Below are 25,924 nucleotides of genomic sequence, written 5' to 3'. Positions count from 1 at the left end.
AAAAAAATTTATTTATTTATTTTTTATTTTAAAACTTAAATTAGAAACAAGGTTGCTTCACATGTCAATTCCAAGTCCCTCTCTGTTTCTCTCCCCTCTCGCCAGCCTGATCTTGATTCCTTTGCTCATCACTCCTCCTTGCAGCTGGGTTCCAGGAGTTCAATTAGGTTTTTAGCTGTGGGTATCTAACTTTGCTTCCATAAGCCACTGGATGAGGGTTCTAGGATGGCATATAAGGTGGCCATCAATCTCATTATCATGGGAAGGCATTTAAGGTAGCCTTAATGCCAGTTGATGTCATTCTTGTAGATCTGTGAAGATCTCACTAGTGCCAGATTTCTCCTCCAACTTATAATGGTTCCCTCTGTTATGGGATCTTTCATCCTTCTCTCTTCTATTCTTACCCTGGCTCAACCTTCCTGCCCTCCATGTCCTCCTCTCCCCTCCTCTTTTCCCTCTTTCTTTCTCCCATATCCTTCTGCCCTCCCCCCAATCCAATTAGGAGGTTTCATCCCATAGCCCTTCTCCGGGTTATCATGCATATCTCTCTTAGGGTCCTCCCTGCTTCCAAGACTCTCAGGTGGTAGGACTGTAGGCTATCAATGCCCTGCTCTGTGTCTAAAATCCATAAATGAGTGAGTACATGCCATGTTTGTCTTTTTCTGACTGGGTTATCTCACTCTGGATGGTTTCTTCTAGTGTCATCCATTTGCCTGCAAATTTCAAGATTCCATTGTTTTTTCTGCTGAGTAGTCCTCCATTGTGTAAATGTACCACATTTTCTCTATCCACTCTTCAGTTGAGGAGCATCTAGGTTGCTTCCAGGTTAGGCTATTACAACTAATGTTGCTATGAACATAGATGAGGAGATGTCCTTGTTGTATGAATGTGCATTTTTTGGGTATATGCCTAAGAGTGGAAATGCAAGGTCTTGTGGTAGACTGATTCCCATTTTCCTGAGGAATCTCCATACCAATCTCCAAAGTGGCTGCACAAGTTGGCACTCCCACCAGCAGTGGAGGAGTGTTCCCCTTTCTCCACATCCTCTCCAGCATAAACTGTCTTTGGAGTTTTTGATTTTAGCCATTCTGATGGGAGTGAGATGGTATCTCTCTCTTTTTTTAAAAGACAATTCACTGTACACATTTTATTTACAGTTTTGTACACTGTCTTAATATGGATGGGACCGCTTTTCTACAAGAGTCAAAGCAAATACCCTAAGTAATACAAAGTGTTAAAGTACAGCGTAAAGACACAAAAACAGACATACTAATTCTAGGTAGGAATGTAATTATGGTGTTACATTTTTTTTTATTTTTTGGTTTTATGAGACAAGGTTTCTCTGTATTGTTTTGGACGCTGTCGGTCCAGCCTGGCCTCGAACTCACAGAGATCCGCCTGCCTCTGCCTCCCGAGTGCTGGGATTAAAGGCGTGCGCCACCACTGCCCGGCTGGTGTTACATTTTTATAGTCCACAATTATGTTTAGGGGTCACACAAACATAAAATCACTGATTTGAATGAAACGCATAAATCTGTAGCAAAGCTTTGTAGTTACAAAAAAATAAAATTACCAAAGAATGCACAAATTTAATGTTTATTCCACCTTTCTGTCATATTCCTGGATCCTTCACCAATGATACATCAGGAAAAAACAAAGACAAAACAAATGAAAACTGAAATCAGAATCACTAATGTTATCTAGGAGGGAAGCAAATAAATTAAACTCTAGTAGCCACCAGCAAGAGGACAGCAAGAGGAATGATGGGAAAGGAAACAAGGTTGCTAGAAAACTGTACTCAGACTCTCACCAGCAAATCACACTCCTGCACGGAGTGGAACAGAAACAGGTCTTTTCCTGCTAAGGTAACAGAATTGCAAGTTCTTTTTGGAATACTGTGGAAAGGCAAATGTGTGTATCATGGTAATTCTAACCAGCTGTTACAGTACGGGCCAGGAACACATCTGCAGTTCTCGGTGACATATACTGTAATTCTTTGATTGGGATAGTGGACACACTAGCAAAATTTGGGGGTGGGGGGAAGAAATGAACATAGAGGTACAAGACAAAGGCAAATGAGACTTCTCTTATGTCTTAGCAACATTTGGATGGAATCAAACTTCAGTGCAGTCCACTCTGCTTGGACGAGGCTTTGGTTCAGCTCCCAGTCTCGATTGTGTGAGGCAGTCTCCTGTGAGAATACTCAGGTGTCTTCTTACACAACAAACCAATTTTTAGTGGTGGAGCTGCTCTTCGTAGCTGTGTCTGTGTGGGACTGATAACCAATTACTACCTTTGGAGGAAGTCCTAACCTGACCTCGTATACCCTCCCTATGTGTGTGTGTCTGTTTTCACATTCAGTCGTCCATATTGCCATCTTATCGCCTTTAGCTCTAACATTAACAACAGCTCCACGTACATCATCAGTGTAGTCATTAAAAGATTCTCCAATAAGGCACTGCAGTGTTTCTAGCCAAAAGCGATCGAGATCACTTCATCTCTGCTGTTTGTTCAGTGTAATCAGCCATCGTCCTCCCCGTTTGTTCTTCTCATCTTCCCACATAGGCTCAATACCATCCTTAAAAAGTGAGTAGTCACAGCCAGGCATTAAATTACTAGACAACTGGATATGGTTGTATAAAGCCCAAAAGTCTTCAACTGTATCAAATTTAGAGATCAATCGAAGGTTTGCTTGCCAAGTTTTGCTTTTATCATTTTTAAAAAACAAGCGTGCCCACCTGTTCTGAGGAGGGTGTTTGATATAGTGCTCTGGGTTGGCAACCTCCTGATTAGATTCTGTTTTTCCTCTTCTGCAGGTGGGGGATTAGTAGTAGGGGTGGTTTCAGTTCCACAGTGGCCATCTTAGATCGATCTCAAGATGGTATCTCAGAGTTGTTTTGATTTGCATTTCCCAGATGGTTAGGAATGTTGAACACTTTCTCAAGTGTCTCTCAGCCATTTTAGTCTCCTCTATTGAGAATTCTCTATTTAGTTCTATACCCCATTTTTTGATTGGCTCCTTTGGTGTTTTGGAAACTTGCTTCTTGAGTTCTTTGTAAATTTTGGAGATCAGCCCTCCGTCAGATGTGGGGTTAGTAAATATCTTTTCCCAATCTGTGGGTTGCCTTTTTGTCTAGCTGACTGTGTCCTTTGCCTTACAGAAGCTTCTCAGTTTCAGGAGGTCTCATTTATTAATTGTCGATCTAAGTGTCTGTGCTACTGGAGTTATGTTCAGGAAGCGGTCTCCTGTACCAATTTCTTCAAGGGTGCCTCCCACTTTCTCTTCTAACAGGTTCAGTGTGGCTGGATTTATGTTGAGGTCTTTGATTCATTTGGACTTAAGTTTTGTGCATGGCAATAGACATGTATCTATCCGCAGTCTTCTACATGCCAGCCTCCAGTTATGCCAGCACCATTTGTTGAAGATGCTTTCTTTTTTCCATTGTATATTTTTAGCTTCTTTGTCGAAAATGAGATGTGCATACATGTATGGGTTAATATCAGAGTGTTCAATTTGATTCAATTGGTCTACCTGTCTATTTTTGTGCCAATACCAAGCTGTTTTCAGGATTACAGCTCTATGGTAGAGCTTGAAGTCAGGGATGGTGATGCCTACAGATGTTGCTTTGTTGAATAAGGGTGTTTTGGCTATCCTGGGTCTTTTGTTTTTTCATACAAAGTTGATTATTGTTCTTTCAAGATCTGTGAAAAATTGTGCTGGGATTTTAGTGGGGATTGCATTAAATCTGTATACTGCTTTTGGTAAGATTGCCATTTTTTCTATATTGATCCTGCCTATCCAAGAGCCTGGGAGGTATTTCCACCTTCTGGTGTCTTCTTTAATTTCTTTATTTACAGATTCAAAGTTCTTGGAATACAGGTCTTTCACTTGTTTGGTTAGCGTTGCCCCAAGGCATTTTATGTTGTTTGTGGCTATTGTAAAGGATTATGCTTCTCTGATTTCTTTCTCAGCCCTTTTATCGTCTGTATAGAGTAGAGCTACTGATTTTCTTGAGTTGATCTTGTATCCTGCCACTTTGCTGAAAGTATTTATCAGCTGAAGGAGTTCCCTGGTACAGTTTTTTGGGTCACTTATGTAAACTATCATATCATCTGCAAATAGTGAAAGTTTTACCTCTTCCTTTCCAATTTGTATTCCCTTGATCTCCTTTTGTTGTCGTATTGCTCCAGCTAGAACTTCAAGTACAATATTGAAGAGGTATGGAGAGAGTGGACAACCTTGTCTTGTTCCTGATCTTAGAGGAATTGTGTTGAGTTTCTGTCCATTTAGTTTGATGTTGGTTGTTGGTTTGCTGTATATAGCTTTTATTATGTTGAGGTAAGTTCCTGTCATCCCAGATCTCTCCAAGATCTTTATCGTGAAGAGGTGTTGGATTTTGTCAAAGGCTTTTTCAGCATCCAGTGAGATGGCCATATGGTTTTTGTTTCTCAGCTTTTTTATATAGTGGATTACATTGATGGATTTTCATATGTTGAACCAACACTGCATGCCTGGAATGAAACCTACTTGATCATTCATGGTCGATGATTTTTCTGATGTGTTCTTGGATTTGATTTTCCAGTATTTTATTGAGAATTTTTCCATCAATGTTCATGAGGGATATTGGTCTGACGTTCTCTTTCTTAGTTGCGTTTTTGTGTGGCTTGGGTATCAAAGTTATTGAGGCCTCATAGAAAGAGTTTGGCAAAGATCCTTCTGTTTCTATTGCATGGATTACTTTGAGAAGAATTGGTATAAGCTATTCTTTGAATTTATGGTAGAATTCTGCACTGAGGCCATCTGGCCCTGGCCCTGGGCTTTTTTTTTTTTTTTTTGGTTGGGAGACTTTTGATGAGTGCTTCTATTTCCTTAGGGGTTATAGGTCTATTTAAATTGCTTATCTGTTCTTGATTTAATTTTGGCAAGTGATGTCTATCCAGAAAATTGTCCATTTCCTTTAGATTTTCAAATTATGTGGAGTACAGGTTTTCAAAGTATGACCTGATGATTCTCTGGATTTCCTCAGCGTCCGTTGTTATGTCCCCCTTTTGGTTTCTGATTTTGTTAATTTGCATGTTCACGCTCTGCTGTTTGGTAAGTTTGAAGAAAGGTTTGTCTATCTTGTTGATTTTCTCAAAGAACCAACTCTTCCTTACATTGATTTTTTTGTATTGTTCTCCTAGTCTCTGCTTTATTATTTCCTGGTGTCTACTCCTCCTGGGTGAATTTGCTTCTTTGTGTTCCAGAGGTTTCAGTTGTGTTGGTAATTCTCTAGTGTAACTATTCTCCAGTTTCTTCATGTGGGCACTTAATGCTATGAACTTCCCTTGTAGCACTGCTTTCAAAGTGTCCCATAAGTTTGGGTATGTTGTGTCTTCATTGTCATTGCATTCTAGGAAGTCTTTAATTTCTTTTTTTATTTCTTCATTGACCCAGGAATGGTGCAATTGTGCATTATTCAACTTCCATGATTTTGTAGGGTTTCTGCAAATTGTGTTGTTGTTGAACTCTAATTTTAATGCATGGTGGTCTGATAAAGTGCATGAAGTCATTCCATTTTTTGTACCTGTTGAGATTTGATATGTTGCAAGTATGTGGCTGATTTATGAGAAGGTTCCATGTGGTGCTGAGAAGAAGGTATATTTTTTTTATTTGGGTGGAATGACCTATAGATGTCTGTTAATCCCAATTGGGTCATAACTTCTATTAGTTTCTTTGCTTCTTTGTTAAGTTTCTGTCTGGTAGTCCTGTCTAGAGGTGAGAGTGGGTTTACAAGAGGTAGTGATAGCTCTTAAGAAACGTAAGTCTTGGGGAAGGGTTGGGGGGAGGGCATGGGAGGAGGGGAGGGAAAGGGAGAGGGACCTGGAACTGACTTGTGAAGCAACCTTGTTTCTTATCTAAATTTAAACTGAAAAATAAAAAAAAAGAAACGTAAGTCTTCAGGACAGGGTTGGAGGTGAGCCTTGACAAAGTGAGACAGAGCCTGGCTGTTGGGGCGAAAGAGCTGGTGTAGACAGGACAGAATTTGTCGAGTGTCAGGAGGTGACTGTGAGGAGGTGGGTTGTAGTGTATGAACTCCTTGTGGTGAGTGAGTTAGATCTGGTCCTCAGAGGGCTGCAGCCCTAGCTGCTTCATCAGCCCAGTTGTTGCCCCTAGAGATAATGGATCTGTCAGTCTGATGAGACTGGCAGTAATTAATCCCTATAGCTTTGGGGAGGTGGGAGGCCTTTAGTAAGGCCAAAATATGACTGAGTCAGTTATGGACCCTCCTTTAGTGGTAAGCAGTCTATGCTCTTTCCAGATAGCAGCATGGGACAGGAGGACATGAAAAGCATACTTAGACTCTGTGTAAACATTTAGAGAATGTCCCTGTGCCAACTGGAAGACACGGGTGAGGTTTACTGATTCAGCCTGCTAGTTAGTAGTGTGGGCAGGGAGTGCCCGTGCCTCCACCACCCTGGTATCTGACACTATGCTGTAGCCTGCTCTACGGGTCTCCCCGTATAGAAAGGAGCTGCCATCTGTGTACCAGGTATAGGTGGCCTGAGGTAGTGTGCCTTCCTGTATGTGTGAAGGATGGGGCAATAGTTCCTCTAAGGTTTCAATACAGGAATGAGATGGAGAGTAGTTAGGCTGAGGTAGAAGTTTTGAGATACTGAGGGGTGAGCAGGATTGGAAGTTAAGTGTGGCATCTTCTACCAGTGCCACCTGAGGAGAAAGAACTTGAGAAGGGGTAGAGTTTGTAAGCCTCTGTAAGTTAGGAGGTGAGACAGGTTGTGGTGGGAAAAGACAGTGATAGGTGACCCAAAGGTTAGTTTCTTGACTCACGAAGGAGGAGTTCAGCAGCTGCTACAGCGCGTGTGCAGGGTGCCCACCTTTGGGGAGTTAGGTCTAGTTTCTTCAACAGATACACTACAGGTGCAAAGGAAGATCCTAGCTGGTGACCTAGAGCTCCAAGGGCGTGTCCCTCCTTTTCTGCTACATAGAGGAGAAAGGACGAGTTAGGTCTGGGGGATGAAGGGCTGGGGCCTGGAGAAGAGCCTGTGTGAGTTTCTGAAAGGGCTTAGTTACAGGGTTAAGAAAAGGTTCATGTGGAGAGCCAAGAGCTGCCTCATACAGGGGACGAGCAAGGAGAGAGCAAGAGGGGATCCAGGAACGTAAGAAGCCAGCTATTCCTAGAAATGATAAAAATTCCTCTTTAGGGGCTGGAGAGATAGGTCAGAGGTTAAGAGCACTGCCTGCTCTTCCAGAGGTTCTGAGTTCAATTCCCAGCAACCACATGGTGGCTCATAACCATTTATAATGAGATCTGGTGCCCTCTTCTGGCCTGCAGGCATACATGCAGGCAGAACACTGTGTACATAATAAATAAATAAAATCTTAAAAAACAAAACAGGGTTTTAAAAAAATTCCTCTTTAGTAGAAGGAACTGTAAGAGATTGGATTAGGTTTTTTTATGTCTAAGGTAATAGCTTTGTGAGTTGGGGTGATGGTTAATCCCAAGTAGGTGACCTGAGGAGTAGACAGTTGGCCCTTAGAAGGTGAGACTCTATAACCCCTGCTGGACAGGAAATTTAGAAGAGTTGAGGTGTCAGTCTGCCTAACTTCTAAGGATGGGCTGCAAAGTAAAATATCATTATATTGTATGAACTTAGATTTGGGGAGAGACAGCGAGAGCAGGTCAGAAGCTAGAGCCTGACCAAATAAGTGTGGGCTGCCCCGGAAGCCCTGAGGTAGAATGGTCCAGGTGAGCTGCATAGAGGCATGAGTGTCAGGGTCAATCCAGGTGAAAGCAAAGATATTCTGTGACTGAGTGTCAAGGGGTATAGAGAAAAAGGCATCCTTAAGATCCAAAACTGACAAATGAGAGGTCACTGAGGGGATACTGGAGAGGAGTGTGTAAGGATTAGGTACCACAGGATGGAGGGGGACCACTGCAGAATTAATGAGCCGGAGCACCAGGCTATAGGTCTCATTAGGTTTTTTTTTTTTAATGCCAGTATAGGGGTGTTAAAGGGAGAGGATGTAGAACCAAGTAACCATTTTCTTAGGAGGTCAGAGATAATAGGCTTAAGTCCCCGAAGGCTTTGGAGTGGGAGTTGGTATTGAACTTGAATGATGTACTTAGAGGGGTCCTGTAACTGAATGACAATGGGGGAATGGTGCCTAGCCACAGAAGGGTTTTGGGTGTCCCAGACTTTGGGGTCTACCTGAGAGGCTGGCAGAGGAAACGACTTACTGGAATCTGAAGGGTGGGTGGCTAGGAGGAGGAGGAGAAGAGCCGCTGGTGAGTCTAGAGTTAGGTGGATGTGGGGAGCAAAAGAAATAGAAGCTCCCACCTTTGCTGAAAGATCCCTCCCCAGTAAGGGCACAGGACAAGTTGGTATAACTAAAAACGAATGAGTGAGGGGAATTTTCCTGTATATATAGCTAAGTGGTGGAGTCTGACGAGGTAAGTAAGGCTGTCCCTGTACCCTGACAATAGGGAGATGAGAAGGAGAGGTGGATCCCCAAAACTCCCTTAGGACTGAGTATGTGCACTGGTGTCCAAAAGGAAGGAGATGGATCACCCTGATATCTTAATGTCTACCCGGGGCTCCCTGTGTGAGATGACAGTGGTCGGGTCAAGAGAGTCCGGTCCCCTTTACTCATTGTCATTGTCCATAGCCAGAGCTAGGAAGTCAGCTACAGGGCAGTCTGTGTCTGATGTCCTTCTGCCACAAGGGGCACGGGGACAGTCCACTGACCAATGGCCCTCTTTCTGGCATTTTGGACACGGTTTGAGAGGCTCTTGGGGATTAGGGGCGCGACCAGGCCCAAGGCCCTTCCTGATCACATTTGAAACAGGGACGCTGTGGTCCTCGAATCCTGGAGGGCAAGGGAACCCGGGCAGACTTTGAGGCCAGTCGGGCGGCCTTGGCCAGCATCTGGTATTTGTCTTTAAAGGCCTTGTTATCTCTCCCATGGTACACCTTGAAAGCCACTCTTAAAGCTTCTGCCTGTGGGGTTTGGGGCTCCTGCTCTAAAGTTTTAAATTTAGCCCTAATGTTAGGGTAGCTCTGAGAAAAAAAGTATGCCATAAGGAGCTGTCTTCCCTCTATCCCCTCTGGGTCTATGTTGGTGTACTGTAAGAAGGCCTGTAAGAAGGCCTGTGTAAGGCGTTCTAGGAACTGAGAGGGGTTCTCTGCTTTGTCCTGAATTACCTCTAGTTAATTGGTTTTAGGACAGCCCTATGTGGACCAGCCATGAGGCAGGTCGTAAACTGATCTCTAGCCAAAGTTCCCCTTGGAGTGTTATAGTCCCATTGGGGCTCCTGATCTGGAACACCCTCTGTCCCAGTAGGCTAAGCCACATTGGTATGGTGTACCTCGTTTGCATATGCCCTAGCCTGCTCCCAAACTCGCTTCCGTTCTTTAGGTGATGGGGAAGTCCTGTGTATATGTCAATAAAGCACTGTTGGCCAATAGGGAAGCAAGATAGGTGGGACTAGGAGTCAAGGAGGATTCTGGGAGAGGCAGAGTCACAGACAATGCAGCCTGCCAGAGGAGTAAGAGGTCTGGATCCTTTTCTCTGGTAAGAGAAATACTTAAATTAACAATTATGGATTAAATACTTAAGTCAGAGATAGCCAGTAAGAACCAAGCAAACAGCCAACAGCTTCATAATTAATACAATGCCTTGTGTGTTATTTGGGGACTACAGCTGTGGCAGGGCCCAGGAGGATGGCAGGGAAGGCTACACTCTACATATGGTGTCAGGAGTGAGATATGAATTTCCACATAGAATAACAAAAGCTGAAAAGGAATTTTAGAAACAAAAGAACAGAGAGAAGCATGGCTTCTTGGTAGCAGCATTTTTCTCAGGTGGGCTCTGTTTTGCTAGAGACAAGCAGAGACTCACATGGCTTGCTTAAGGGAGTCTTCCTGACTCAGCATAAGCAAAAAAAACCCCAGCAAGGTTCTTTTCAGAGGCTCTGCTAATAATTGGATGGTGTGCACAAGCATCTGGCAGTGACAGTGACCACATCTCCAAGCTGGCACCATGCTGCTGGATGTCAGCATAGACTGAGGCAGTGAGCTGGAGTCAAACTTACGCCCACCATCTTGGAAAAACTGCAGTTTAAACAGCCATGGTTTTTAGCAGATAAGACACGTGGCCAGAAAAACATAAAGATTTACAGTAAAGATGGACAGAACTTCGGGTGACTGTCCAGGCAGCGAGACGTCTTTGTCAATTCTAGTGTTTATATATTATCCTTCTGTGGTCTTTGATGGCGTTGAAGACAGTTTTAATTATAGTTTTCCTTAGTTATGACAAAAGATAAGCTACATGTAGGACTTTGGACTCACAAGGATGGGATATATTCTTTAAATCTTGCTGAATGTTGATGGACAAAATATTGTAACTGTGTTCTTGCTTGATAGCTGTTCTGTTATATATAATTTGACTATGTTAAAGTTAAGACCTTTCTTTTTGTTTAGACAGACAAGAGGAGATGATGGGGAAGTCCTGTGTATATGTCAATGAAGTACTGTTGGCCAATAGGGAAGCAAGATAGGTGGGACTAGGAGTCAAGGAGGATTCTGGGAAAGAGAGGCAGACTTAGTATAATATCTGAGTCCCTACACCCAAGGACCTCTTCTGGTGTCTGTGTTTACTGTACACAAGAGTGCAAGACATACATATAGGAAAAACATCAATACACACGAAACAAAAAATAAGCCTTTTAAAAGTGATGTTTTGACTCATGAATGTCCCTCATTATTTTTGTTGGTTAGGAGAACTGAGTCACACAGAGCTCATGAAGTTTCTTAAAAAGACAATCCCTGGAATTTATATTGTGCCTCTAGAGATTGGGAAGAACATGATGCAGGTAAGATGCCTGCTAAATGTTTGCTATGGGGTTTGATAGACAGTGTTATTTGAACACTTTGTCTTGCAAACCTATCCCCACTAGTTTGGTTTGGTTTTGGGATGAAGGATTTTGCTGTGTAGCCCAGGCTGGCCTGGGACTGATCTTCCTGCACCAGCCCCTGAGTATTGGCATTTCAGGCATGTGACATCATGCTCATGAACTCTAACGGGGATAGGAGGGTCTCACCCTGTATAAGCCATTTTTCTGTTGCTGTGATAAAAACACCAAGAGGAAAAGCAAGCTATATAGAGTTTATATGGGTTTAAGGTTCCAAAGGGATAGGAGTTCATCACAGCAGAAAGTTATGACAGCAGGAGAGGAAGTGGGTGAGCACAGCTTCAGCTGCAACCATAAAGCAGAGAGAGCAACCTGGATGTGAGGCAAGGCTACCATTCCTCAAAGCCACCCCAGTGATGTTCTTCCTGCAAGGCTGAACCTCCCCATTTCATCCATGGACAGCATACCAACTGGGGACCAGGTGTTTTAATATCTGAGCCTAGGAGGGCATTCTCATTGAAATTGTCCTTCACATGAAATTGTCCCTCACACACCTGAAATCTTTGCCCCATTAGATCCATTAGAGAAGATGTCAGTTACCAACAGTCCCAGCCTTTTTTTGTTTTATTTTAATTTTAAATAGCTTGCTTCACATGTCAATCCCAGTTCCCTCTCCCTCCCCTCCTCCCCCACACCCCCACCATTCCCCCAGCCTCCCACCCTATCGCTACTTCCTTCCACATAGGGGATATCTAGAGTCTGTCATTTCACTCAGGGCAGGGTCCAGGCACTCCCCTAAGAGTCCAGGCTGAGAGAGCATCCCTCTTTGTGTTATGGACACACAATATCTCTTTGTATGCCAGGAATAAACACTGATCCACTGCTCAGGAACCCATAGGTTGCCCAGGCCTCCTCACCGACTCTCACACTCAGGGGGTCTGGATCAGTCCCATGCTGGCCTCCCAGCTGTTGGTTTGGGGTCCAAGAGCTCCCCCTTGTTCAGATACCTGTCTCTGCTGGTTTTGCCAGCCCATTCTTTGCCAATTTGCTCATCCCTCCTCTCTCTCTGTCACTGGGTTCCATTGGTTCAGTTCAGTGTTTAACTGTGGGTGTTTGCCTCTGCTTCCATCAGTCACTGGATGAAGGCTCCAGGATGGTTATAGGACATCAAGTTCATTATCAGGAATCGGCATTCAAAGTGGTGTCTCCACTATTGCTTAGCTTGCCAGTTGGTGTCATCCCTTTAGATCACTAGGGGTCTCACTGGTGCCAGATCTGTCTTCTAACCTATGATTCCCTCTTCCCCCTATTGTACCCCCCACTCAACCTTCCTGTTCCCCCATGACCTACTCTCTCTTCCTCTTCTCCCCCTCACTTCTTCCCAGCTCCCACTCCCCCTCACCCCTTGCCGTGTTCCCAATCTGTTCAGGAGATCTTGCCTCATTCATCTTCTCTGGGGTACCAGGCATATATCTCTTAGTTTCTTTCCTGTTTCCCAGACTCTCTATCAGTGGAAGTGCAGACTGGCACTATCCTGATCCATGTCTAAAATCCATATATGAGTGAGTACATACCATGTTTGTCTTTTTGTGACTGGGTTATCTCACTCTGGATGGTTTCTTCTAGTGCCATCCATTTGCCTGCAAATTTCAAGATTCCATTGTTTTTTTCTGCTGAGTAATACTCCGTTGTGTAAATGTACCACATTTTCTCTATCCACTCTTCAGTTGAGGGGCATCTAGGTTGCTTCCAGGTTCTGGCTATTACAAATAATGCTGCTATGAACATAGTGGAGCAGATGCCCTTGTTGTATGAATTTGCCTCTTTTGGATATATGCCTAAGAGTGGAATTGCTGGGTCTTGTGGTATATTGATTCCCATTTTCCTGAGCAATCTCCATACTGATTTCCAAAGTGGCTGTAAGAGTTGGCACTCCCACCAGCAGTTGAGGAGTGTTCCCTCTCTCCACATCATCTCCAGCATAAATTGTCTTCGGTGTTTTTGATTTTAGCCATTCTGACAGGAGTAAGATGGTATCTCAAAGTTGTTTTGATTTGCATTTTCCTGATGGCTAAGGATGTTGAGCACTTTCTTAAGTGTCTCTTGGCCATTTTAGACTCCTCTATTGAGAATTCTCTATTTAGTTCTGTACCCCACCTTTTTATTGTATCCTTTGGTGTTTTGGAGACTTGCTTATTGATCTCTTTGTAAATTTTGGAGATTAGCTCTCTGTCAGATGTGGGGTTAGTGAATATCTTTTCCCATTCTGTGGACTGCCTTTTTGTCTTGTTGACTGTGTCCTTTGCCTTACAGAAGCTTCTTAGTTTCAGGAGGTCCCATTTGCTAATTGTCGATCTCAGTGTCTGTGTCACTGGTGTTATGTTCAGGAAGTGGTCTCCTGTACCAACTCGTTGAAGAGTATCTCCCCTTTTCTCTTCTAAGAGTTTCAGTGTGGTTGGATTTATGTTGAGATCTTTGATCCATTTGGACTTAAGTTTTGTACATAGACATGGATCTATCTGCAGTCTTCTGCATGCCAATACGCAGTTATGCCAGCACCATTTGTTGAAGATGCTTTCTTTTTTCCATTGTATAGTTTCAAGTGTTCAGGGTTTTCGATTCGGTTCCATTGGTCTACCTGTCTATTTTTGTGCCAATACCAAGCTGTTTTCAGGACTATAGTTCTATAATAGAGCTTAAAGTCAGGTATGGTGATGCCTCCTGAAGTTCCTTTATTGTATAGGATTGTTTTGGCTATCCTGGGCCTTTTGTTTTTCCATATAAAGTTGATTATTGTTCTTTCCAGGTCTGTGAAGAATTGTGCCGGAATTTTGATAGGGATTTCATTGAATCTGTAGACTGCTTTTGGCAAGATTTCCATTTTTATTATGTTGATCCTAACAATCCAAGAGCATGGGAGATTTTTCCATTTTCTGGTATCCTCTTTGATTTCTTTCTTCAAAGACTCAAAGTTCTAGATATACAGGCCTTTCACTTCCTTGGTTAACATTATCCCCAGATATTTGATGCTGTTTATGGCTATTGTAAAGGGTGATGTTTCTCTGATTTCTTTCTCAGCCACTTCATCATCTGTATATAATAGGGTCACTGCTTTTTTGAGTTAACCTTGTATCCTGGCACTTTGCTGAAGGTGTTTATCAGCTCTAGGAGTTCCCTTGCAGAGTTTTTCGGGTCACTTATGCAAACTATCATATCTGCAAATAGTGAAAGCTTGATTCTTCTTTTCCTATTTGTATCCCCTTGATCTCCTTTTGTTGTTGTATTGCTCTAGCTAAAACTTCAAGTACAATATTGAAGAGATATGGAGAGAGTGGACAGCCTTGTCTTGTTCCTGATTTTAGAGGAATTGCGTTGCGTTTCCCTCCATTTAGTTTAATGTTGGCTGTTGGTTTACTGCATATTGCTTTTATTATGTTCAGGTATGTTCCTGTTATCCCTGATCTCTCTAGGACCTTTATCATGAAGGGGTGCTGGATTTTGTCAAAGGCTTTTTCAGCGTCTAGCGAGAGGATCATGTGGTTTTTCTTTCGCAGTTTGTTTATATGGTGGATTACATTGATAGATTTTCTAATGTTGAACCATCCCTGCATTCCTGGGATGAAGCCTACTTGGTCATGGTGGATGATTTTTCTGATGTGGTCTTGAATCCGGTATGCGAGTATTTTATTGAGTATTTCTGCATCGATGTTCTTGAGGAAAATTGGTCTATAGCTCTCTTTCTTAGTTGTGTCTTTGTGTGGCTTGGGTATCAAGGTAATTGTAGCCTCATAAAAAGAGTTTGGCAGTGAGCCTCCTACTTCTATTATGTGGAATACTTTGAGGAGTATTGGAATTAGCTCTTCTTTGAAAGTCTGGTAGAATTCTGCACTGAAGCCATCTGGGCCTGGGCTTTTTTTTGTTTGGGAGACTTTTGATGACTGCTTCTATTTCATTAAGGGTTATAGGTCTGTTTAGATTGTTTATCTGTTCTTGATTTAGTTTTGGCAAGTGATATCTATCCAGGAAATTGTCCATTTCCTTTAAATTTCCAAATTTTGTGGAGTACAGATTTTCAAAGTATGCCCTGATGATTCTCTGGATTTCCTCTGAGTCTGTTGTTATGTCCCCTTTTTCATCCCTGATTTTGTTAATTAGCATGCTCTTTCTCTGTCTTTTGGTTAGTTTGGACAAAGGTTTGTCTATTTTGTTGATTTTCTCAAAGAACCAACTCTTCGTTTCATTGATTCTTCTCAATGTTTTCCTGGTTTCTACTTGATTGATTTCAGCCCTCAATTTGATTATTTCCTGGCATCTGCTCCTCCTTGTTGAGTTTACCTCTTTTTGTTCTAGAGCATTCAGCTGTGCTATTAATTCTCTAGTGTGACTGTTCTCCAGTTTCTTCATGTGGGCACTTAGTGCTATGAACTTTCCTCTCAGCACTGCTTTCAGAGTGTCCCATAAGTTTGGATATGTTGTGTCTTCATTCTCATTGAATTCCAGGAAGTCTTTGATTTCTTTTTTTATTCCTTCCTCTACCCAGGGATGGTGCAGTTGTGCATTGTTCAGTTTCCATGAGTTTGTAGGGTTTCTGCGATTTGTATTATTGTTGAATTCTAATTTTAACACATGGTGGTCTGATAAGATACAGAGGGTTATTCCAATTTTTTTGTATCTGTGAAGATTTGCTATGTTTCCTATTATGTGGTCAATTTTAGAGAAGGTTACATATGGCGCCGAGAAGAAGGTATATCCCTTTGTGTTTGGGTGGAATGTTCTATAGATGTCTGTTAAACCCAGTTCGGTCATAACTTCTATTAGTTCTTTTGTTTCTTTGTTAATTTTCTGTCTGGAGGTCCTGTCTAGTGGTAAGAGTGGAGTGTTAAAGTCTCCTACTACTAGTGTGTGAGATTTTATGTGCGATTTGAGCTTTAGTAATGTTTCTTTCACGAATGTGGGTGCCTTTGTATTTGGGGCATAGATGTTCAAAATTGAGACTTCATCTTGATGGACTTTTCCTTTGATGAATATGAAATGTCCTTCTTCATCTCTTTTGATTGCTTTTAATTTGAAGTCTAGTTTGTTGGATATTAGGATTGCTACACCCGCTTGTTTCTTGGGTCCGTTTGATTGGAAAATCTTTTCCTAACCCTTTACTCTGAGATAACATCTGTCTTTGACGTTGAGATGTGTTTCTTGTATGCAGAAGAAGGATGGTTTCTGTCTTCATATCCATTCTGCTACTCTGTGCCTTTTTATAGGCAAGTTGAGACCATTGACATTGATGGATATTAATGACCATTGATTGATGACTCTTGTTTGTGCTTGATTTATTGGTAGTGGAGTTATTGTGTGTAGGTTCTCCTCCCTTTTTCTTTTGGCGTTTGGTAAAATGAGATTATCTATTGCTTATGTCTTTGTGAGTGTAGTTATCTTTGTTGGGTCTAGGTTTTCCTTCCAGCACTTTCTGTAGAGCTGGATTCATGGATACGTATTGTTTAAATGTGGCTTTGTTATGGAATATTTTGTTTTCTCCATCTATGGTAATTGTAAGCTTTGCTGGATATAGTAGTCTGGGCTAGCATCCCTGTTCCCTTAGTGTTTGTAGGACATCTGTCCAGGATCTTCTGGCTTTCATAGTTTCCATTGAGAAGTCAGGTGTAATTCGGATAGGTTTGCCTTTATATGTTACTTGGCCTTTTTCTTTAGCTGCTCTTAATATTTTCTCTTTATTCTGTAGGTTTGATGTATATGGCGAGGTGACTTCTTTTTCTGGTCCAGCCTATTTGGTGTTCTGTAAGATTCTTGTATTTTCATAGGCATATCCTTCTTTAGGTTAGGGAAGTTTTCTTCCATGATTTTGTTGAATATATTTTCTGTTCCTTTGAGCTTTATTTCTTCCCCTTCTTCTATACCTATTATTCTCAGGTTTGGCTTCTTCACGGTATCCCATATTTCCTGGATATTTTGTGTTAGGAATTTGTTGGTTTTGAGATTTTCTTTGTTTGATGACTGTATGTCCTCTAATGAGTCTTCAACACCTGAGATTCTCTCTTCTATCTCTTGTATTCTATTGTTGATACTTGCATCTGTAGTTCCTGATCGTTTACTCAGCTTTTCTATTTCCAGTATCTCCTCGTTCTGTGTTTTCTTTATTGTTTCTATTCAGCTTTCAATCCTTCAACTGTTTGAGTTGTTTCCTTCATTTGTTTGGTTGTTTTTTCTTGGTACTTTTTAGATTCTTTGAGAGATTTGTTTATTTCTTGAATTTTCCCCCCATTTCATGGATTTTTCTTTGTTTTTTTCTTCTATTTCTTTAAGGGATTTCCTCATTTCCTCTTTGAGGGTCTCTATCATCTTCATAAAATAATTGTTAAGGTCTGTCTCCTCTGCTTAGTCTATGTAGTGCTTTTTAGGTCTTGCTGGCATTGGTTGTCTAGATTCTGGTAGAGTCATGTTGGTCTTTTGACTGCTGAGTGAGCTCTTATTCTGTCTTCTTCCCATCTCTTCTTCCAGTGGGTGCAGGTGGGGTTTTTCCTTCCATCTCCACTGGTCTCCTCCCTTCCTGAAGCTGAAGCTGGGGATGCTGACACTGAAGCTGAGGCTGAAGCTGGGGTTGCCGGAGGTTGGGGCCTGGAAGGGATGATGCCTTTCCTGTGTGGGTGGGTCTTCTGGATGCCAGGAACGGGCCCCCGGAATATTGAGGGGATGGGTGTTGGGCGGGGGATGGGGAGTGGCCCCACAGAGACCCAGGCTCACTTGAAGCTGGGGTCTCCAGAGGTTTGGACCTGAAAGGCCAGCCCCAGCCTTTGATTTCTCATTGTACCTGTTTTAGGATATGGAGAACAAGGTCTTGAATGCCAGTTCTGAACTATGCCAGATTCTTGCTGAGGATCCTAAACTGCGTGAAGGTTACATTGCTGTTACATTCTTCAAGAAACTCAGGATCCTGTATGTATCCTTCTGTTCCATGGTAGCACCTACATGGCATTGATGTTTCTTCTATTCCAATAAATTGACTGCATTGATTTGGATCCTCCCATAGCAATGAAAATAAGTTATCATTAAGATGTCCCACGAGAAGCTTTGTGGACTTAATTTGTTATCTCTCTCTCTCTCTCTCTCTCTCTCTCTCTCTCTCTCTCTCTGTGTGTGTGTGTAACATGTTCCTATGTGTGTATACGCATGTGTCAGCATGAGTGAGGAAGTCAGAGTTCTATGCTGTGTATCTTCCTCTACCTTTCCATTTTAGAGACCTTAAAATTTTTATTTTATATTAATCATGTATGCATGTGGCATTGGGGGGGTGTAGGCATGTGCACATGTGGGTTCAGTACCACAGAGGCCAGAGGAGGGCATCAGATGGTCTCAAGCTGGATTACAGGAGATTGTGGTTGCTAGGATCCTAATGTGAGTTGTTGGCAAAAGCAGCAAACACTCTTAACCAATGAATCATCTCTTAAGCCCTCTACTTTAAAATTTTGAATTATGTTCACTCACTTAGTGTGTGCTTGCTGGATAACATGATGATGATGATGATGATGATGATGATGATGATAAGAAGAAGAAGAAAAGTTTCTTTTTTTCTTTTTTTTTAAATTTTTTTATTTTCCATTTTAAATTTAGATAAGAAACAAGGTTGCTTCTCAAGTCAGTTCCAGGTCCCTCTCCCTTTCCCTCCCCTCCTCCCGTGTCCTCCCCCATCCCCCCCCGTTATCCCCTCATTCCCCCAGGGAGGGTGAGGCCCTCCATGGGGGTGTCCATAGTCTGTCATTTCATATAGGGCAGGGCCTAGACCCTTCCCCAAGAGTTCAGTGTGAGAGTGCACCTCACATTGTTCTATGGGAGTCCAGAGTCCGTGTGTATACTTGGGATGGGTACTGATCTGCTGTCCAAGGCTCAATAGATTACCTAGGCCTCCTCACTGACACCCAGATTCAGGGGGTCTTGATCAGTCCCATGCTGGATTCCCAGGCTGATGCCTGGGATTCAAGAGTTAACCTTTGTCTGGTCAGCTGTTTCTGGGGGTTAAACCAGCCCAGTCTTAATCCCTTTGATCATCAGTCCTCCCTCTCTGATACTGGCTTTCTTGAGTTCAGCTCAGTACTTAAGCAGCCACTAAATGAAGTTTCTGTTTCCCAGACTCTCTGGCCATAGGATTGTAGGCTGACACTCCCCAGATCTATGTCTAAAATCCATATATGAGAGAGTACATGCCATGTTTCTCTTTTTGGGACTGGGTTACCTCACTCAGGATGGTTTCTTCTAGTGTCATCCATTTGCCTGCGAATCTCATGATTCCATTATTTTTTCTGCTGAATAGTACTCCATTGTGTAGATGTACCACATTTTCTCTATCCACTCTTCGGGTGAGGGACATCTAGGTTGCTTCCAAGTTCTGGCTATTACAAATAAAGCTGCTATGAACATAGTGGAACAGACATCTTTGTTATATGAATGGGCATCTTTTGGATATATGCCTAAGAGTGGAGTTGCTGGGTCTTGTGGTAGGTTTATTCCCATTTTTCTGAGGAATCTCCATACTGCTTTCCAAAGTGGCTGAACCAGTTGGCACTCCCACCAGCAATGGAGGAGTGTCCCCCTTTCACCACATCCTCTCCAGCATAAATTGTCATTGGTGTTTTTGATTTTAGCCATTCTGACAGGAGTGAGATGGTATCTGAGAGTTGTTTTGATTTGCATTTCCCGGATGGCTAAGGATGTTGAGCACTTTCTCAAGTGCCTCTCAGCCATTTTAGACTCCTCTATTGAAAACTCTCTATTTAGTTCTGCAGCCCACTTCTTAATTGGGTCCTTTGCTGTTTTGGAGACTTGCTTCTTGAGTTCTTTGTAAATTTTGGAGATCAACCCTCTGTCAGATGTGGGATTAGTGAATATTTTTCCCATTCTGTGGGCTGCCTTTTTGTCTTGCTGACTGTGAGAAGAAAAGTTTCTCCATGATCTTGTAGCACACTTCTGAGTTAGACAGGTTGATTGCAAAGCCCCAGAGCCCTCCTGTCCCCGCCTCCCCAGAGTTGATATTATCAAAGTACTGCTATACCTGGATATTTTACTCTATTTTCTGTTTCTGTTCTAAGGGGAACAGGTAACCCAGGATCAATTGCTCACATTTCCATGTCAATCACTTCATTGACTGAGCCATCTCCCCAGCATCTTGTGATTTATATTCTATGAAAGATTTGCACCTGTGCCCTTCCTTAGGAGAGGAAGATCCTGTAACTCTGTGGACTGGGGACCCATGGTGTATTAAATAGCTTAATCCACAAATAAGACCTTCAAATCTGACAGCAAACTTTGATTCTTCAGGAAGGAGTTTTCTGAGAGATGCCAAATACCTCCCATGAAAGATATAATCTTAATTTCTGTCAAATCACTTAAAGGGTAAGTTCTCCTTTTAAAATTTTTGTTTTTATTATGTTATGTGTATGATTGTATGATTGTTTTTCTGCATGTATGTCTAAGAGAAAGTTTGATTCTCTGGAAGTGGAGTTACAGACAGTTGTGAGGTGCCAAGTTATTGTTGGGAATCGAACTGAAGACCAGTGGAACCTAACTAACTTATGAACCTCAGCTCTGAATTTCTAAGTCTTCTCTTCATCCCCATTTTCACCTCTTTAGTCTCACTGTTCTCTTCTCTACCCTTTATTCACCTGATATTTTGAACTTCTGCTTTCTTTTGAGATAAAACCTTGCTTTGTATCTCAGCTGGCTTAAAACTCATGCAACTTTCCTGCCTCGTCCTTCTGAGTGCTGGGACTATAAGCATGTGCCGCCACACTCAGCATCCTCTCGGTTAAAGAAAAAAACTTGGCAGTTTGATTGTATTTGAGGTCAACTGCCCTTGTTATACAGATTCCTGTATCATATAAGAAACCAGTTATTACTAATGAGGAAGCAGAAAGTGTCTTGGGGATTGCAAAGCTCGTTGACACAGGAGACTCATTAAGAGGACATCTCTCTCCAACATAATTGACAGAATTTCATGGAGGTGAGATGGTTCTAGCCAAGTGACATGTAGTAGTTGGAGAGAGAGAGCGAGAGCGAGAGAGAAAGAGAGAGAGAGAGAGTGTGTGTGTGTGTGTGTGTGTGTGTGTGTGTGTGTGCACCTGTCTGCAAGGGCAGAGGAGGCCAGAAGAGGGCATCAAATCCTTTGACACTGGAGTACAAACATCTGTGAAGCAACTGATGTGGGTGATCCTAACTTGGGTCCTCTGAAAGAGCAGTGCACATTCAACTGTTAAGTTATCTCTCCAGCCACTTGTATTATTTTCATTACATTTATTTGTGTATTGTGTGTTGTCACACGTGTGCCCTGGTGTACATGTGAAGGTAGAGTACAGTTAAAGGAGTCAGTTATGCTTTTCTTCTTAATGGTCCTCAGGGATTGAACTCAGGTCATCAGTTTTGACAGCAGCTGCCTTTACCTGCTGTACCATCTCCACAGAGAGCAGTCAAGGATGTCTCCAAGCTATCAGTTTGAGCAACTGACTGAAGAGTATTGTCATTTACAGAGACAAGGAGCCCATGGGGATGAACAGAGGGTGTGTGTTTGTTTATGCAGGCAGTTTGACTGTGCTGTGGAGAGACAGGATGTAGACTTCATTTGTAAGCTCAGTTTGACATGTCAAACCGGTAGAGTCGTATTTCAGGCCATTGAAAATACATGTCTGAAGTTCAAGATGGTGTCAGGGTTGGACACATTCAGAGGTCTTCTGTATAAACATTAATTTTGTTTGCTTTAGCTTTTTTGTGGGAAAAACATAACTATATATAAAAGCAGAAAGTAATAGAGTGAATATCTCCATAATTAGTCTAATCTGTTGATAACATTTGTTAGTTTTGGTCTGGTAAGATGGCTGAGTGGATTAAAAGTGATTGACAGGGAAGCCTGACTAGCTGACTTAGACTGTCATATCCCTGGTGGAAGGAGACACCAACTCCAGAAAGTTGTCTCTGCCCTCCACACATGGGTTGTGGCACCCACATTTACACTCAATCTTACCCCATATCTCCACAGACTCTCCAAGGTCAGTGTAGTTTAAAGCAAAGTCCCATGTTGAGACCTATAAATACTAGTCAATTAAAGAGATGAAGCATTACACTGGGTGTGGTGACCTGTATCTTTAACTCTAGCCCTCAGGAGATGGAGGATCTGAAGTTCAAGACCAGCCTTGGCTACATAGCGAATTTGAGGCTAGCCTGTGACACATAAAACAGTGGCTCAAACAAAACCAAACAAGGAACCCAACCTGGGTTTAGAAATATACTATTTCCTGGAAACCTGATGGAAGAATTTGATCCAAATGGTTTCAAAAGTGGCCTGAGAATCTGGGTGTAGTGACAAAGACTTTGATCCCAAGATTTGGGAGGCAGTGGTGGGCTGATATCTGAGTTTGAGGACAGCTTGGTCTATCTACTCAGTGAGTTCTAAGACACTATTGCTAATTGTGAAACCCTGTTTCAAAAAATAAATGGATTTGGGAGTCAGGAAGGTGGGCTAGAGAGATGGCTCAGTGTCTAATAATCCTTAACTGCTTTTGCAGGGTGATGAAGCGAATTTCCAGCCATTTTAACCAACAGTGATTGGCCCCAAGACAAGGCCATGGTGTGTGCAGAGCATCGTGAACACAGCTGTGCTCTGCATCCCATTGTGACTCCTGAGACACAGTCCAACTGCAAAAGGCCAACACTGTCAACAAAGAAGAACTAGTCACTTGCTTAAGCACACAGCTCCCCTTCCTCTCTCCTCCTCCTAGCTTGGTGAAAGGATCCTAGTCTGTAAGAGATGCATGCTTGCTTAGTGTGAGCTCTTCTCATGTTCTCTGAAATAAACACGCCTGCATTTGAATCCAGTCTCCTGACTTTTTCCCCACATTTTTTCCTAACATGGTTCTCAATCCTGGAACAGGCACTTGGAGCAGAGGACCCTCTTGCAGCCCAGGGAGCATGTGCAGCAGCAGGTCACCCAGGGCTAACCTTGGATCCAGAGGTGTCCCTGAGTTAGTCCCTTGCTTTCTCTGTACCTCTCCTAGTTTCTCCCATGCACCCTTCCTCTGCCAGCCCTCTGGACTGATGTTTGCAGATTGCCTTGGGCAGGAACTGTTCAGCCCACATACATGTACATACACACACAATATAAAGAAAATGTAGTATAAACACAGAGCTAAGATATGGTTCATTGGTTAAGATTACCCACTGGTTTCCAATAAGACCCAGGACTGGCTGCCTGAACCCACAGTCGTATGTAACTCCAGTTCCAGGGGATCCAATGCTCTAATCTGGCCTCCCCGCATGCACATGGTACACATACATACACACAGGCAACACACATATACATAGAATAATTGAATAAGTCATTGTTAAATGTAATAAAAACTACAGAGGGGAAGATAGGTTCAGGTTTAGGGGGACAGCTGACTGAACGTATGTTTGTGTACCATATGGATGCCTGATGCCTATGGAAGCCCCAGGACTGTGTCAGATCCCTTGGAACATTCTGATCCACAATGCAGTTCTGATCCACCATGTTGAACTGGGATTATTTTTTTTAAGAAGAGCTAGTACTCTTAACTGCTGAGCCATCTCTCAAGTACCCCACACCCACCCCAGTACTTTTATTTTTAATCATAGATTCTCATCATATAGTCCTGGCTGGAATGGAAATAGCTATGTAAACCAAACTAGCCTAGAACTTGTGGCAGTCTTCCAGTCTCTACCGAACCCTAGAATTACAGGCATGTGCCTCCATGCTTTACAAAGGAGAATAAAATGATATATACACATAAAAATTGTGTAAAATGCTGCACTGACCAGTCATAGTAGCACAGAACTTTAATCCCAACATTTGGCAGCAGAAGCAGGAAAATCACTGTGAGTCCAGGCCTGCCAGGGCCACATAGTGAGTCCCTGTTCTAAAGAAAACTGACTAGGAAGAGACTGGTTCTGCTGACAGGCATGGGGGCAGGTAGCATTTCCTTCCTTGTGATTAGTATTGAAACTACCCACACCTCAAATGAAGTTTACATCTTTTTCCTTCACAACACAGAGGCATCACCTGTCAGAACAAACAAACAGAGAAGGGCAGCACAGCATGGGTGTGAACACACACACACACACAGACACACACACACATTCTAAATATATAAATATAATACAAATTAATGTTAGGGCCTCCAGATATGGATTAGCAGTTAAGGGCACACACAGTCCTTCTCCAGGACTTGAGTTCAGACCCCAGCACTGTCATCAGGTGGCTCACAACTGCCTGCAATTCCAGCTCCTGGGGATCGATGCCCTCTTCTGCCCTGAAAGGAACCCACACTCACAGGCACATACCCTACAGGTTTTTAAAATTTCATTTAAAAGTTTAAAAGATTAATTTCCTGCAAGGAGAGGTGGCTCATCAGTTAAGAACACTGGCTGCTTTACTGAAGACCCAAGTTCAATTCTCAGCACCTACATATGGGCTCATGATTGTCTGGAACTCAAGTTCAGGCAGATCCAAAACCCTCTTCTGGTCCCCATGGGCACTAGGTGTGCATGTTATGTACACACTACTTACAAGTATATATAGCCCCCCCCAACATAAAATATAAATGAAAATTAAATAATTAATTTTAAAAGAAAATGTCATTTTGTCCAGGCATTGTGGTCACACCTATAATAGAAGCCCTCAGAAGACTGAAGCAAGAAATTAGAGTTCAAGGCCCTTACATAGCAAAATTTTGGATAAGGAAGGAAGGAGAGAGGAAGGAAGGGAGGGAGGGAGGGAAGGATTCTGCTGTCTTATGAGTTCACCATACAGAATCCCACAAGATTCCCTCAGTTTCTGCAGCTTAGACCTCTCTTCCCTGACATCTGCATGGCTGGCCCCTCACTCCTGCTGGTCCAGTAGAGAGGAAGACACACTAACCTTCAGCAGGGCTTTAGTAGGAGAAGTAGAGTGTAGTCTTCACACACAGTCGTGGTGAGCCTTCAGTTTAGAAACACAGAGGGAATGTATGGCTCATTCAGGTGTCTAGGAAGTGAGGAATGTTCCGCATCACATGACCTGTGAAGTATAAGCTGAGAAAGCACCCAATACAAGCAGGGTTAAACCTATGTAGATGGATACACACCACCATAAATTCACATCAAGTTGGAATTTAGCTTTGCGTCACTGGAACAATCTTTAGCAGTGTGAGGAAGGGGAAATAATTCTGGGCAGCTAAAGATAAGATCAATACTTTCCATGGGAATTCAGTGATTAAATTCAAGTATTGCATGCAAAGTGTGTATATTACAAGTAAAGAGAAAAAAAGGAAGGATTAGTAATGAGCCAAGATTTTCAAGGCTGCAGTTTATCTGTTGGGTGAAAACTGGCTTGGAATTGTGGGCCTACACCACCATGCCTTCCTCAGCCACAAAATGGTTTTGTTGTTATTGTTTTTGTTATTTTGTTTTAAAAGATTTGCTTAATTTTATATGTGTGAGTGTTTTGCCTGCATGTATGGAAATTCACTGTATGTGGGACTTGTGTCAGCAGCACCCAGAAGATGGCATTAGATCCCGGGAAACTGGAGTTATGGATGGCTAAAAACCACCAGGTGGAGGTTGGGAACCAAACTTGGGTCTTCTGCAAGAGCAGTAAGTGCTCTCATTTGTTGAACCATCTCTCTAGCCCCAAGCTTAAGTGTACTGCTCTTCGGCTAAGTTGCAAGTTGTTCTATTTTTTCTCAGATACTCATTTCTTTTCAGTCTTGGGGACTGAACACAGAGCTTCACATATTAGGCAAATACTGTGCCACTGAGCTATGCTCTCAGCCCTAACTTTTCTGTTCATTTGTTTCTTTTCATTTGGTTTGGTTGGGTAGCCCTGGTTATCCTGGAACTCACTATGTAGATCAGACTGTCCTTGAACTAAGAAATCTACCTAAGTTTGTCTCCTATTTCTGGAATTAAAGCCACACACCACCACACCTGGCCCAGGCTAGATTTTCCCAAAGGTATTGACG

At 42.6% G+C, this 25,924-nt stretch overlaps 1 protein-coding gene and 1 pseudogene across 2 annotated transcripts in view; one reads left to right on the top strand and one right to left on the bottom strand.

Annotated features, from left to right (window-relative positions):
• LOC121138615 (palmitoyl-protein thioesterase 1-like) overlaps positions 1-22,779 on the top strand; it is a 29,313-nt gene extending 6,534 nt beyond the window's left edge. The window contains exons 2-6 of one of the 2 annotated variants that reach the window (XM_040741286.1): positions 10,780-10,874; positions 17,746-17,861; positions 20,009-20,016; positions 20,238-20,312; positions 22,475-22,779. In XM_040741286.1, the coding sequence (XP_040597220.1) occupies positions 10,780-10,874; positions 17,746-17,861; positions 20,009-20,016; positions 20,238-20,275 (257 nt within the window). In that variant the 3' untranslated portion in view covers positions 20,276-20,312; positions 22,475-22,779. The remainder of the gene's footprint in view (positions 1-10,779; positions 10,875-17,745; positions 17,862-20,008; positions 20,017-20,237; positions 20,313-22,474) is intronic. The other variant, XM_040741285.1, reaches the window with a different exon arrangement.
• LOC121138614 lies at positions 2,216-2,861 on the bottom strand (annotated as a pseudogene).
• Positions 22,780-25,924: the final 3,145 nt, after the last annotated feature.

This window comes from Mesocricetus auratus, unplaced genomic scaffold (genome assembly GCF_017639785.1).
Source record: "Mesocricetus auratus isolate SY011 unplaced genomic scaffold, BCM_Maur_2.0 contig_12968_pilon_obj, whole genome shotgun sequence".
Lineage (NCBI taxonomy): Eukaryota > Metazoa > Chordata > Mammalia > Rodentia > Cricetidae > Mesocricetus > Mesocricetus auratus.
The sequence above is the reverse complement of the archived record's forward strand: the minus strand, read 5'-3'. Positions and strand labels throughout refer to the sequence as shown.